Genomic DNA, 15,505 nt, shown 5'->3' with positions numbered 1-15,505 from the left:
ATAGCCGGCAAAAAGCTCTAGTTGGAAGATACTTTCCCGACTCCTTCATGGGTCTAGTTGGAAGATGACTCTCCCGACTCCATGGAAACAAGTCGCAACCTCATTTCACGTACTGGCGGGGGCTTGATAGTGAGCAAGGATACCTACTCAAAGGAGGATGCCATGTAGATCAGTAGATGTGTCGTAACCGAATCACTCTAAAGAGTGTCTTAAGGAACCCACCTATGCTCAAGTAGACACTCAAAGAGGATAAGGACGTGTGTGTGCTATGCTGTCTGCAGATATGCTCCCCGTACTCGCAAAAAGATAAATAGGTAGGACGTAGGGCTATTAACTATCCGAGAGTAAAACCATCATATCACCTTCATTGATGACGAGGACCTTTCAAACACCACCCATCCTTGTACTACATTCTTCCACGACTCCATGTAGATTGTAAGATCAGTGCTGTATTAACCGTCGACACTATTTCCTTATGCAATCTCTGCCCTATTGTATTTGGGTCATAATTCCCATGTTATTTTCATGCAACGAATGTAGATCTTGCTTAAGAAAATTGGCTGCCTGCATTGCAAAACATGATCTATATACTGTTAAGAAATAGAGGGAGCATAATGTTGCCCTAGAGCTCGCATCTGGTCTCTTCCGAAATTGTAAAAGCCAGTCATAAATGGAACAACTCTTTAGAAATCTGAGCTTGGATACCACTAGTTGATCACAGTAAGCGTTGAACTCTAATTCCAATCCAGATCAGGACAAGAGGGTGCACCACAGTATTGGCCTACAGGCTACAGGTCATAGAAAATGTTTAAATAGCTCATGATAGGCCAAGCGCTTCACCTGACCTAATCTAATAATCTGCGATGTCCGGTTCAGAGAAAAACATAGAAGTTAGCCGGAGCTCTTCGATTCTGGTGCTTCCGCTGCTTCTTTGGAGAGCTCAAGTGAAACAGGACAGTGATCACTTCCATAAAATCCTGCCATCATGAAAGTCCACATTGAATCGAGGCAAACACACAGACACCTCGCATGAGATTCATGTCACCATTGACTCTTTAATTTATTTTCCATTTTTGACATGAGAAACAGTTAGAGATACTAATGCCCCAATAAACTATATGGTCTTAGGTGCCAAGCAAACATTAATAAATAACTGAACCTGTTACATCTTTTAGAATGATTACGGATTACATGAACAAGGTTGGGAACTTGATATGATTATGTCGAAAGAAAAATATGTACTTGGGTACATATTTGTCAGAACTCCAGCATGAAATGCATCATCTTTTTTTCAGATGTACATACGATGAACGGACAATAAATCAATAGGGAATTGTACCGGTAGCAGCTTAGGGCAGTCCCAAATCTATTAGTAGCTGATATTATCGCTCCATGTTATGTCAAAAGCAAATTACATACACAACTCTAATTTTCTTTATTTAATATTGAATATAGACAGCCAAGACATGGTCCAACCCCCTTAGTTATTTGCAGCTCATGATAGGCAAATAAAATTAGAATTTCGGAAAGACCAAAGGTAACATATCACAGTTATATAATTTATCATCACGCAAAGAAAGTTGTGCAATACAAACCTTCCAGTTCAATTCCATGACCATGCATTTCACATGAAACAATTCTGTCCTTCAACCCTTCTGAAACAACAAAATAGTCAATCCGCATTCTCTTTCCTCGGTACCTGGAGAAATATTAAGCAATAAATCAGTCCATATAGAAAAAGATGAAATACGTACACTCCAGCATTAACTGTCATATGTAGTAATTACAAAAGAACATTACTTATCAGCAGAACATTACTAATCAAATTCATGCTGCCAATTTCTTTTATAAGTGCCTGAAATAAAATCAGATTGCTGAGATGGGGGATAATTTGTTAACGGTAAACATTAGAGGACCACATGCTTACAAAGTAACCATATTTCTATACAATAGGGATCAAATAACCCATCCAAGACATAAAAAAGAACAGCAGATATGCTTCAATAATGCAGGGACAAATTTTGATAAGCAACTGAACACTATAATTAATAATCTAGAAGTAATACAATCATGGAAATATTTCTTACTTCCCAACTGGATTCCCAGACCAAGAGAAGCCACACTCCATGTCTTTTTCTTTGTGCAGGTATCTGTAAGCATCTACCAGCTTTCCCCTGTATATCCAAATGTTAGTCCATAAGGTGGTATTCAAGATTATATAAAGATTAATGCTTCTATGCAACCAACTTTAGCCTTCTACATTTCCATCAAAATGTCTTATTCACCATTCATTGGTTTATAGGTATGTTTTTCAGGCCTGTCCTATAAAAATTCCAGACAAAGATGACAGTACATGTCCCGGCTAGTTTGAACTTCATCCTTTTTGTGTGTGCAAAACCTTGGTCCATTTTGAACTTACAATGACCAGTAAAGTACTTATAAACAAACTTAGAGGTTGTACCAGCAATATCTATATGATGATATGAGAACTTGTCACTGCCCCCAGTCATGTTGAACATTTACCTTACTCAGCATTGAAATAATCTTTTTATGTTTCCATGATGAAAATTCCACAAGATTCACATTTGAGATGCTCATCATGGCACGTTTTTTGTTGCTTGGGTCTAAATAGAGATGTTAATACGCTCCAGCTATATATCAATGTGGGGCATCAGTTGAGAGAAAACGGTGATGGTTAAGGTAAATTAAGCATGCAAACTAAATTAAAAGGTTGCACGCATTTGTTCAAGGATGGCCTCCATTTGAGAAATGGGGGAGTGCTCTATCAAAAGAGAAGGAAAAATGCTGAAATATGTTCCCTCTGTCCCATAATATAAGAGTGTAGTGTCAAAAACACTCTTATATTATCAGACGGAGGGAGTACTAGTTTACACCTACTGCGACAATATATTGCCAAAACGCTGTCTCTCTGCAAGGGTGAATCCAGGCTGTCCACAGTCCTGTAGAATAGATAAGACATTTCTTTGCATTAACACATAGCCAGACAGATACATAAGTAACAGGGTACTAGTCGTCCAGTAGAAGTGTAAAACTGAAAGATGCATTTAAGATAGGCTGTCAGCTGATAGGCCAGACTTTGAAAATCTGTTAAGGGTGTAAGACTCTGTTTGCTATTGCCGTTTTCTGCTGCATTAGCCCCTTAAGTTGCCAAATTATGCCTTTGTGAGAAACAGATAGGTCTCAGTATGGAGTATTTGAAAAAACACAACTCTTATTGTTTATTTTCACTGAAGACAATCTTACAGTCATATAAAGTATATATTAAATAATGAATAAAAGAGCACACACATCATAACTAACAAATTTATAACATGGCCAACACCCAATGAATGTTAGCCTATTTGCATAAGATTGAAAGGTTTCACAAGCTTGCCACACGTGTGTAACTGAAGCAGAGAATTCTTGAAGCTAGCCTATTTGCTGCCATTGCTAGAATATACACTTTAATTTGATAAAAATAACTTCAATAGGCCAATTTCAAGGTGTGATTTTCAAATCCAAAAGAGGAAACATGGTACTTAAAAAGGATAAAATAAGCATTAGCTAAATTTACAATAAGTGTAAGATAGAGAGGAGAGAATTTGGCTATCCTCACAAGATAGACATTAGACTAGATGGGCCATATGGGCCAAATCATCCTATAAAAATGCACACCTAGGAATGGCTGACCCATTTGGATTTGCTTGATAAGCAGCAGCAGCAGCAGCAGCATACATGTGAGAGTCGAAGGATGAACAAGGGATTATGGCATGATAAAAGTTGTTTCCAACACTTGAGTTTTGGGGAACATGAACTGGATTTACAAGAATAACCCAGAATTGCATCTTTAAAGTAAATAATACCTCTTTATTTGGAGGGATATATCCATTGAGCTTAGCATCGCTAAAAAAATCAGGATGGCTGACATCGATTTCGTCATGACTGAAAGATTTCAAAAACAAGGTTACAGGGGTTAGTTTGTGGAAATTTTACAAGAGGCTCATTCCATCTATATCTTGTATAGAGAACATGAATTCCTCAAGGATGGCCACGTAAAGTAATAAAATTTCTCTCCCTTACCTTACAAATTTTCTGCTCAAAACAGATTTACTTGAAGTGCATCTTGTAATTATCGGGGATCACTGACAATATGCAGGAGGAACTACTTATCATTAAGGAGTGGGGATCTGAACCCAAGACCCCATAACCACATCCTTGTGTTTGCCACTAGACCACATGGATGGGACCTAATTATGAAGTTTGGGTTGGCCACATAAAATGCAAATCCGCAACTACAATGTTTTATTAATCTATGTGGTTTCCAGAAGACTAAAATTGACTTATCAATAAATATTAAATAGTAACTTCATGCAAGAGGAAGGCATATATAATAACAACATAAAAGAATCAGCAATAGGTTCTTAATTACCTAACGTTCAGATCTCCGCACCAGATTAAGGGCTTGTTTACTTGTTGAACAAACTCCAACATTCTTTTATCCCACTTTCTTCTTCTTTGAAATGAATTTTCCTCCTCTTTCCACCCGTTGTTTGGAGCATATGTGTTTAGTAACAAGAATGATTCAAATTCCACAATGATGACACGGCCGTCTGCATCATGCTTAGAAGCTGAAACAGGTAAAATATTATACTTTCAGAAAGAATAATAGTTTCTGCAAAATTTAATTCCAGAAAGCATGCGAAAATTCAAAATGACCACTTTGTTTATCATGTCAGGGCAGACCAACAGCACCGCAGCCCCACATCTCCTGCACCAGTAGGCCCCTCTAAGCGATTAGGATGATAAGATCCCCTTTGAACCTAGCCAATCTGTGGGTGTGGAGTCGAACCTTCGATGGCTCTGGCGGCGAACACAGCCAGACAGTACGAGCACTCCATATCTAGGCCACTTGACCGGTATGGGCCTGGGCCTCATGGGCCAGTATAGATGGGTCACACATACAATACTCCCCCTCAAGAGGGGTGATAGATATCTATCATTCCCATCTTGTCACACGCTAGGTTGCATTCTCTGGTTCCCAGTCCTTTCAAGCGATCTGTAATTTGTTGCCATGAACTCATATGCTCTATCTTGATAATCCCAACATCTAGCTTTTCTTTGATAAATAATTTGTCTAGCTCCAAATCTTTGGTTCTATCATGTTGAACTGGGGGGTTTGCTGTATTGATTGCCTGACTTGTTGTCACACCTTCTAATAGGTTCATTCATGCAACTGGTCTTCAATATCTTAAGCCCTTCTAATAGGTTCCTCATCCATAACAACTCACTCGGTCCCTGAGACATGGCTCTGTATTCAGCCTCCGCAGTAACAACAAGTTGTTTCTTGCTTCTCCAAGACACTAGATTTCCTCCTACAAAAACACAATGGCCTGAAGTTGATCTCCTGTCATCCAGGCAGCTAGCCCAATCAGCATCACGCTAACCATCTACAACAAGGTGTCCATGACTCTTGAACAACACTCCTTTCCCAGGAGTACCTTTCAAGTATCTCAAGATTCTATGTACCATATACTGTTGGAATTGTGTCAAATATATTGTACAAGGTAGGTTACGGTTGGACTTTGAGTTGGACTGTGTCTAGATAAAGTAGGAGTCGTGTCCTAATAGGACACCTGTATCCTAGACCTCTTATATAATGCGGGGATAGACACACGATGTAACCTATGCCAACACAATTCAATGAAATGAAACACAAAGGTCTTTTGTGTTTTCTCGAAAAAAACATAATAGCACAGACACGCAGGGGGAGCGGTAGCGTGTGCCGGCGTCCAGGTGACCGGGGTGCAGTATTGTGACGGTGTCATGGGGAGGAGCACCCATAGTCAGGCCCCGGGGATGTAGCCGAGTTCGGTGAACCCCTTTAACAAATCTCGGTGTCATGCCTCGTGTGATTGCTTGGTCTCGGATGATAGACTATGCGTCTCGGATTATTCTTTCAAGCGGTATCAGAGCTAACGTTATTTTGAGGTCATGGATTGTTGATCTAGAGGAAGAGACGAAGGAAATCATGGAAGTGGTTGGTTTGATCTTTGTAATGTTGAACTATCAAGAGCAATGCTTGGAAAGATCAAAGTTGACGAGAAGCACTGGATCGATGGAACTCACAAGCATGTCGGCAATCGGGAGCAACGGGTGGATTGATCGATTGCAACGGCAGCGAGGCGTGCACCTGCAGTAGGCAACTGCGTACAACGACGACATGATCCAGACCAGATCATGGTTCTTTTCGGAGATCGAATCGAAGCCAAGGGGCAGGCCGAGCCAGGCCAGACACAGGTGCGAGCTGGTCCATGAGGGCCGAAGCCCAGGTGAGGCCGCGCTGCATGAATCGGGGATAGAACTAAGATTTGCTTGGGACAAAAAAAGAGGACCGAGTCCTTGCAACGGCAAGCAAGAGGCAAAACAATCTGGCAAATACGAAAATCGCAAGGGATAGTTCATGGGAGACTTAAGGCATTGGACAAAAGCAACACAACATTTGAGTTTGTGCTAAGTGTTATTTTTCAAGGGTCAGCCGTACATATAAAAATCATGGTGTCAAGTGTCAACGAATACCAGGTTCGGGTTATGGCAGACAAGGGTGAAAGATTTTTTGGCACAACAGAGATACTTGAACGGAACTCCGCCTATGTCTTCTAGGCATAGCCGGTCCCAAGCCCGGGTAAAGGAGGAGGGTTGTGGTAGGCTTGGCAAGCCAACGTAAAAACTAGCCAGTCCCATGGGTATGAAACCCATTTGAGCGCGTAGTACTAGGATGGGTGATCTCCTGGGAAGTCCTCGTGAAAGGGTTTCATATCTAAGGGTTGTGATAGGCTTGGCGAGCCAACGTAAAAACTAGCCAGTCCTTTGGGTATGAAACCCATTTGGGCGAGAGTAGTACTAGGATGGGTGACCCCCTGGGAAGTCCTCGTGAAAGGGTTTCATATCTAGCCTACCCCAACTTGTTTGGGACAAAAGGCTTAGTAAGCGTAAGCAAGAGATACTCGAACGGGCTGCAGGATGTCAAGCCATCTAAGATGGAAATATCATGTGATGGATGAAAATTTGCGGAGGATGATTTGGCAGGCTGGAGCTTGTCGTGTAGCTGAACAAGTCGGCTAGTCGGACTAGGCAGCCAGACGGATCGATGGAGATGTCGGTTGAAACAGAAGATGGCGGAGGATCAGCGATGATGACATAGGAGCATGCTGCTGATGGTGACCGACTTCTGGGCGTGAAAACATGTGGCCCATGTAGGAGGGCTTGTGTGGCTTCGACAAGACTACAACGCGGGGTTGATTCAAGACGACGCACACATGAGAGCTTGAAGTCGATGGGGCACCTAATATTTACCATGGAGTCATGTTGAAGGTGGAGCCGGAGTCTGATGAAGACTCACTTGGTGCTCATAGAGGGGCTACGACGTAAGGACCAGGAGATCAAAGCCTATTTCAGCGGAAAAAAGCGAGTGACAAGTGGTTCGGACCGGCCCAGTGGTCATCTACCATGGAGTCATGTTGAAGGTGGAGCTGGAGTTCGATGAAGACTTCACTTGGTGCTGATAGAGGGGCTACGATGTAAGGATCAGGAGAATCAAAGCCTATTTTAGCAGGAAAAAAGCGAGTGGCAAGCGGTTCGGACTGGCCCAGTGGTCTGATGGAAACGTGGAACTCGTCATCGGTCCGCGATGACCGGTGGTACTCTGTAGTAGGGGCTGAGTGGTGTTGGTTCGCGACCCTTAAGACTTGACCGGGACAACAGATGCTCAACGTGATAATAGCGGCGAGGCGTGCGGTAAGCACATGAAATGGAGACGGGCCAGGGCTCTATTAGTCAGACATGTGGTGAGACAACTGCGAATTTGACTCAGGATGACTACAAGCGGCGCTGAAATTCCTTCAAGTTTCAGACAGGCAGTCAAGAAAGAGCGAGGATGTTGAGTTCAAGTAACTCTTATGTGTGACACGTAATAAGTGAGGTGTTCGCTTTCATGTAGATCAGTGATCGGTGTGTGATGGCGTTGAATGAATACTCCGGAAGTTGGGAGCGCAAACTATAGTAAAGTTGAACTTAATTTTGCTCGAGTGTTGACTATCATCAAGAAAAGAAGGGACTACAGTTGCAGGTGGAGTCACGCGGAGTCTGGGAGTAGCGGCAGTACTCATGGGATAAACTCAAGTCCAATGTACATGAAAGTTTGATGCATGGACGAATCCAAGGTGGTGGAGAATATTTGCCAAGGTGGAGCTTGTTGTAATTGTGTCGAATATAGTGTACAAGGTAAGTTACAGTCGGACTTTGAGTTCGACTGTGTCTAGATAAAGCAAGAGTCGTGTCCTGATAGGACACTTGTATCCTAGGCCTCTTATATAATGCGGGGGCAGACTCACGATGTAACCTATGCCAACATAATAGCACAGACACGCAGGGGGAGTTGGCGGCTCGTGCTGGCGTCAAGGTGGCCGGGGCGCAGTATTGTGAGGGTGTGATGTGGAGCATCCTACGGTCATCCCCATGGACCTACCTTCGTCTCCCACAACACCACATGGACCAATGACTAGAGCTTGAGCAAGGGCTATCGAAACTAAGGTGAACTCGTTCCTCTCCGAACTTAAACATTCTTCATGTGAGACATGGCTACTACCTCAAGCGGAGACCCTATCTATACCTACTAATAAAAGGGCTATCGCTTCTTACCACCGTAATTTCGTCCGTTTTTCGTCCGTCCAACCGATCAAGGTTTTTTAATATCCGAGGTGGTACTAATAAAAGGTGGTACGTCCGTGACGAATTTAGACCATAGAGCAACGCACCAGACTTTCTTATGGGCCAACAGTCAACAAATATTGCTTGCTGTGGGGATCAAGCCCATAACCTCACGAGCCATGTGCTAAGGCAGCGACCAACTCGGCTAGCACATCGGTTTGACAATGGAAAGGATATTTGATTTGAATAGTCCCACCTCGCGTCCTTAGACTGATTCTCACCTGTTCAAATACGTTCTGAATTTGTCTGGAATATCAACCAGCTGCTTTGGGAATAAACAAACAGACAGAAAAAATGCATCAAACAGGACTAGCACATACATGTGCAAATGCACTCGACAGTATTAGATCGAGAGATGAGGAAATGAGAGAGAGAGAGAGAGAGAGAGAGAGAGAGAGAGAGAGAGAGAGAGAGAGAGAGAGAGAGAGAGAGAGAGAGAGAGAGAGATACACGGAGGAGAGGGGAGGAGGGGATCGGGCTGCGGCGCTCCGATGGCAAGAGACGCTGTGGACACTGCATGCAACATGTGATTGACACAAATCCCGCTAGCGCTCGCCGGACAGCCGACCGTTGGCTCTGCAGCGTTGAAGCAACGGCTGCACATATCGGTGGAAGCACATATGGATGGGGATGAGAGGATACAGATGCATCTCGGTGGAGACGGAATGGATAGGCTAAGCGGTGGAGGTAACACGTGATGGCCTGATGGGGAGTCTACGTGTAGGCCGCTCGACCACTGTTTTTATCAGCCGTCTGGACACGAGAGTATGGAGATATTTCCTTGCATTTGGCCTTAATAGTGCAAAAGAAGAAAAAACATTGGGAATGAATTACAAATCAAAGGACCTTCGATAAGAAAACTACATAGTAAAAAATCATTAGAATTCGAATATTTTGTTAATGTTATAAGGGTGACGCTGCCAGCTCCGTCACACCCGCGCCCCAGCGCAACGATCACGAAACGCCCGCAACAGTCCGGATCATCGGGATCTACTTTTTTCCGTAAACTCTCAGAGAGTACATAAGGGCATCTCCAACGTTGACCCTCATCCGGAACAGGAGTGCGGTGGAGCACCTCGCCGCTAGCACGACAATCGCGCCGGACGTGGATTAGGCCGAGCAGGAGGCGCTAGCGACTCCTATCGCACCGCCTGCCAAATCCGTCGCGGTCACTGGTGGTACCGCCGTCAGGCGGAGCTAGAAGCCGATCAAGAAGATCCACGATGCGGTCGGTGAAGTCTACGACAAGAGCAAGGACGAGGGTGACGCTGCCAGCTCCGTCACACCCGCGCCCCAGCGCAACGATCACGAAGTCGGCACGTCCAAGGGCGCCGCCGGCAGTGAGGAAGAGTAGAGGATGGGGGGTCGCCCACGCTCTGGTCTCAGGAAGGCCACCGCCCTTTCGTCAGCCGATTAGCCACTTGCAGGCTGCGAAGGCAGAGGGTACAAGGCGAAGCTGGAGCTTCAGTTCCGGGGCTCATGGCCGGCCAAAAATGGGCGAGCGGGGGCCGACAGTCATTTAGACTAGGTTTAGAGTACGATTTAGTTAAAATATGTCAAAATGTAATTAGTGTCCTCCAGTCTAGATGAAAAGCATCAGGTTTTATCTAAAAGTTATTCAAGTATGAATTAATATGTACAGTTTGTCTAAATATCCCTCAAATTTGTTCACTTTCGTCAAATTTCTTCCAAAATGCAACCAGATGCGGATAGTTAAGAGACTATTCCATGCACCTATAAGATTCATATTGTATGTTTCTCCCGCTAAAAGACTATTCCATGCATCACCACTCTTTCATTCGATGGAAGTGCAGAGCTTATGTATGGGTCAATGAAGGATGTTAGGGTAGCTTCTCACACCAACACTTCATGATCCAAATAAAGATAATTCAACCGGTGGCAACCCATCCGCATATGCACCTTATAGATATGAGGATAACCTTATTTCAAGGTTTGTCAGAATTGAATATAAGTGAAGCGTAGTGGCACGCGAAGCAGGTTTTGTCAATTTTTTCGCCCGTTGCAACGCACGGGCATATGTACTAGTTTGTGATCAGGTACTTAGAGGAAAGCCACGGAGCCACTACAAGACGGCGGGGACACCAAGTACAAGGACCAAGAGAAAGAGCTATCAGAAGTTCTACAACCACCGGACGTCTGACGCCTGAGGCTCCAACCAGCCCAAGGACCTAGCCAGCGAGTGCTACAGCGGCCGGACGACCGACACGGACCATACGTCTGACACCTATCAGCGCCCAGACGACCGAGCCCCTCCGGACATCCGGTGCCACATCACAGAATGGAAATTAACGGAAGTCTGAGCCCCTCCGGACGACCGGCACCATCCAGACAACCAGACCTTTGCGAGCAACCGGACGTCCGTGACCCTCCGGACGTCCAACGCCTGTCTGTGCACAGTGACTAGGGCCGAGGCCCATGTACCCATTCGACCACCTAGACTATATATACTCCTTCCTCTTATTAGGGTTAGCATTGGTTTAGCTCGTTTTAGAGATAGAGCTTTGCTCATCCACTTGATACACACTCCATTGGAGACCGAGGCCTCCGTGGAGAAGATCCCAAGTGGATTCAAGACCCCGCAAGGGAAGATCCACTCGCGGATTCAAGACCCCGTCTCCTCACGGATCAGGAAGGACTACCAACCGTTTGTATCATCCCTTGTTGTGTTTGGATCATGTATCACCCTTTATGTTCATGGATCTAGCACATATGTGATCGTTCTCATTGATTTGAGTGTTTCCTCTCATTTTCCCTCTCGTGTGTTCTTCGTGTTCTTCGTGGGATCCCCTCCAAATCATGAAAGATCAGCCTCTAGGGTTCCACCCTACATCAGGGTGTCATGGGGAGGAGCACCCATAGGACACGGGGATGTAGCCGAGTTTGGTGAACCTCGTTACCAAATCTCGATGTCGTGCCTTGAGCGATTGCTTGGTGCTCGGATGATTGACTATGCGTCTCGGATTTATTCTAACTTCTACAACAAGGTGTCCAAGGTATACTTTCTTTGAGAAAGAGATATTCCTTTTCCAGACCTAGCCACTTCTATACCAAGTACTTGAGTCAACAATGATCTTTAACCTCAAAGGCCTTACTCAGACACCTCTTTAACCTTGCTATCTCTAGTCATCATCACCAGTGACAATGATATCATCTACATAAACGGCAAGCATGGTTATGTTGCCCTTTAGAGTGTCTATAAAACAATGTATGGTCACCATTTCATTGTCCATACCCCATGTCACATACTGCCAGTCTAAACTTGTCAAACCAAGCTTTTGGAGACTACTTCATTCACAAAGAGTTTTCTTTAGCCGGCATACCTTGTCAGCCGTCTCAAAAGTTGAGAACCCGGGTGGGATCTCCATGTAGACCTCCTGCTGTAAGTCCCCATGCAAGAAAGCATTCTTCACATCAAGTTGGTGTGAAGACATTCTTCACATCAGTGTTCATCTTCGCTACTAGAGCAAAGGTCTCATCATAGTCAATGTCGCAGGTCAGGCTGTACCCCCTTGCCAAAAGCCTCGTTTTGTACCATTCAATCTTTCCTTCTGCATTCTGCTTCACAGTGTACACCCACTTGCAGTTGACTACCTTTTTTCTTGTTGGAAGAGGCGTTAGTACCCTTGTCTTGTTCTTACACAAAGTCTCCAACTCCTCCACCATGGCCATACGCCATTTTGAGTGCTTCTTGTTCTTCTACCAGTCAGTCAGAATTGACACAGACTAAAGAGAAGCAACAAATGCTTTATAGGTTGGAGATAGTGCTTCGTAGGAAACATAGCTTCCAATATCATTGACAATGAACCCATACAGTTTCTTTGGTATCCCTGTTGTTGTTCGAGTAGTTCTCAAAAGCAATTTGCCCATCAATTGACCCTTCTAGCACCTTTCAGCCTAATCCCCATCAGAGGAGATGGAAGTTACATCAGTACTACCCTAATTTTTCATCAGTGGATGATCTAGCTGCTCCCTCAGATGTGCAACACCATTACCATGCTTCTGTGAATACACCTTGAGCTGCTCCTCTTGCGCGCGACAGTGTGAAATTGGTGTTGATGCTTTTTTTGTGCGCTTTGGTGTGTAGGATTAGGTTATTGCTCTTCAGATGTGCCTTCCGAGTTACAGTTGGCGGATTTCTTTATGAAGGCCCAAACTAAGTGTTGTTGATCCACCCTAAGTTTGGTGGGGGTAGCCGTGTACCCCTTTGTATTTCCCCATACTATAAGGGGTTTTCTGCATATTGTACTGCACATGTACATGTATATATATACTAGCCTATGGCCACATGGAAATACAAGTTGCATATTTCCTAACACTTACCACCCTTCCCAAATTAAATCCAATGACATAATCAAAAAATTATAACATGCCGAACAGAAAGTCCCACTAGAGTAGAGCATGGGACATTTTAAAATACAGTGTAACAGGGGAGACAACTACTCAACCTCTCCAAACCAAACTTACATGTTCTATCCAAGTTGAATGACACTTTCTTTGGTTCAAACTTCTTCTTCATAAACACAGCTGTGCCTGCGTACTTGGAATCTGAAAGGGACCACCAGACACGGTAGTCTTTGAAAGGTGAACTCGACAAAGCACGCAACACTGTCTGCATGACATCAAGAAGTAATTGTAGAAATACTTAGTTAAGCACAACTAATGCAGCTGCTGTAACAACCTATGCTGAAAAGAGAAAACAGATGGAAACTAAGTTGAAACTTATTCATAATTGTTTCCTGCTAAATACACAGTCACCATAACACAGCGACACTTCAGGATGCAACTGATATAAATCAAAGTCCAATTTTACATAATCTAGAATAATTTTCTCAAAAAATAGATATACTCTTGCAAAACTATTAGAAATCACCCTTTTAAGAAGCATTTCCAATAGACTACACATGTATCGCAAAAACAGAGCTTTTACAAAGCCATTTCAAGGAACTACACATCTTATCCATAATCGGAAATTTAATTTCAGCCAGAACCAATGGATCTGACATACGGGATCCACTTTCCATAACTACAGGGTACATGGCTGCTCCCTTAGTATTACCTGTTTTTCTTCACGTGATGAGGTTGTGTCGTCTTTTAGCTCACTAGGATTTTTAGGTGCCCCTTTGGAACCAGCTGCTGGCATCCGCACTTCCTGGCAAGTGGCAAAGAAGTTCAGCGAAGATCCTACTCACTGATACATACATAATATGCTTAGATTGTTGAACTAAAAAATAAAGTAGACAACCTAACCGGAGAACAGCGTAATAGTTGCGATTACTGGTTAAGAGTACAAAACAAAACAACAATTTGTGGCTAGGGCAACTAAACACCAAAAAGGACAAACAATAATATTATTAGGCTGCCAAGTTGTCATAACTGTTAACAACTAAAGGTATTGGAATTGAACAGAAATAAAGACCTTGGCCTGTCAGTTTTACAACCCAAAAGTGGGGTTTGGTATAAAGTATAAACCCTGTTCTACTCTACTGCAATAAAACAAGAAACCAAGGCGGATTTGGATTTCAACTATGAGCTACAATTTCAGAAAGAGGCTAGGGTCAATCGATCCATCATATCCAGACAGCAGAATAATGTAGAAAACATAAGTTCTCTCAAATAATGGTTCAGCTTGAGATGTACTTCACCGTATGGCCTATATTCTGTTGTAATTGTACTATTGCTGCAAATCAGCACATGGTATAGGTACGAGTACTTGTTGTTGCAGCAGACAGTGGCTAATTGAGCTACCAAATAACTGGGATTGGAACACTAGGACTGACAAACAAGTTTTTCACATTCTCTTTCCACAATATTGCCAACATTAATCTAGGTTAAGTTGATAACAAGAAACAGGCAAGTAGATGTCAGTTCACTGATTTTAAAATATTTTCATAGCATTCAGTCTGTTTCATAAAATGCTGAACACAACCTCCAAACACCACCCTAGCCTTTACAACCATTAACACTGCACGTTCTCTACTCTCAATGGTAGATAGCCTTGCTGTATCATGAGCAAATATAGCGCAGCATGCCAAACAACCAGAAAAATGCACAGCAGGAATCCTCGGTCCGCATAATCAGTCACCAGCTAGTCAGCTAAGACAACTGGCACCATCAATCTCGCGAGGGATGCAGCACGCCGGCTTCAGATGGGTCAAACCCTAGATTACCAGAATTGGATTAATCTTGCACAAAAGGACAACTAATATGTGCGCGCCCCAATGTGCTAGATGAAATGCCTACGACTGCGACAAACAGCAGCTCTTGCATGCCACATTGCAGCACACTCGCCTAAAAATCCCTCCGAACATAGTACATGGCTTTGCAAATCCGGACGCATAGAAAGGGCGCAGAATGAAACCCTCTTTGCCTTGGCTCACCTGGACGCAGATGACGTCGGGGTCGACGCGGGCGACGAACTGACAGAACGCGGGCCAGTCGCTCTTCATCCGGAGCAGAAGGCTGTTGGCGTTCCACGTGACGAACCTGCGTGGCTCCTCGCCGGGAGGGCCGTCCCCGCCGGCGTCGGCCGCGGTGGGGGCGGGGCCATCAACGCAGTCAGAGGTCGCCGCTCCGGCGGGCCTCTTCTTGGCGGGGGATCCGTCCTTGAGCACGGGCTGGAAGAAGCGCTTCATGGCTGGCTGGTGCGCTGCGCTCCCCGGCAGCCGCCAGCAGAGGAGGGAACAACGGAAGTGAAGTAACGACGGGCAAAATACTTTTT

The 15,505-nt window shown here is 44.2% G+C and overlaps 1 protein-coding gene across 1 annotated transcript; it reads right to left on the bottom strand.

Annotated features, from left to right (window-relative positions):
- Positions 1-667: 667 nt before the first annotated feature.
- On the bottom strand, positions 668-15,505 carry LOC109757751 (DNA-(apurinic or apyrimidinic site) endonuclease). The gene is made up of 9 exons (XM_020316577.3): positions 15,165-15,505; positions 13,844-13,936; positions 13,252-13,396; positions 4,430-4,628; positions 3,864-3,942; positions 2,899-2,960; positions 2,088-2,174; positions 1,596-1,699; positions 668-977 (listed from the first exon to the last, which is right to left on the bottom strand). Exons 1-9 carry the CDS (start codon positions 15,417-15,419, stop codon positions 892-894), a joined length of 1,110 nt encoding a protein of 369 aa, XP_020172166.1. The 5' UTR covers positions 15,420-15,505; the 3' UTR covers positions 668-891.

This window comes from Aegilops tauschii, chromosome 4 (assembly GCF_002575655.3).
Source record: "Aegilops tauschii subsp. strangulata cultivar AL8/78 chromosome 4, Aet v6.0, whole genome shotgun sequence".
NCBI classification, from domain to species: Eukaryota; Viridiplantae; Streptophyta; class Magnoliopsida; order Poales; family Poaceae; genus Aegilops; species Aegilops tauschii.
Note: the sequence above shows the minus strand (reverse complement) of the source record. Positions and strands in the feature narration are given on the sequence as shown.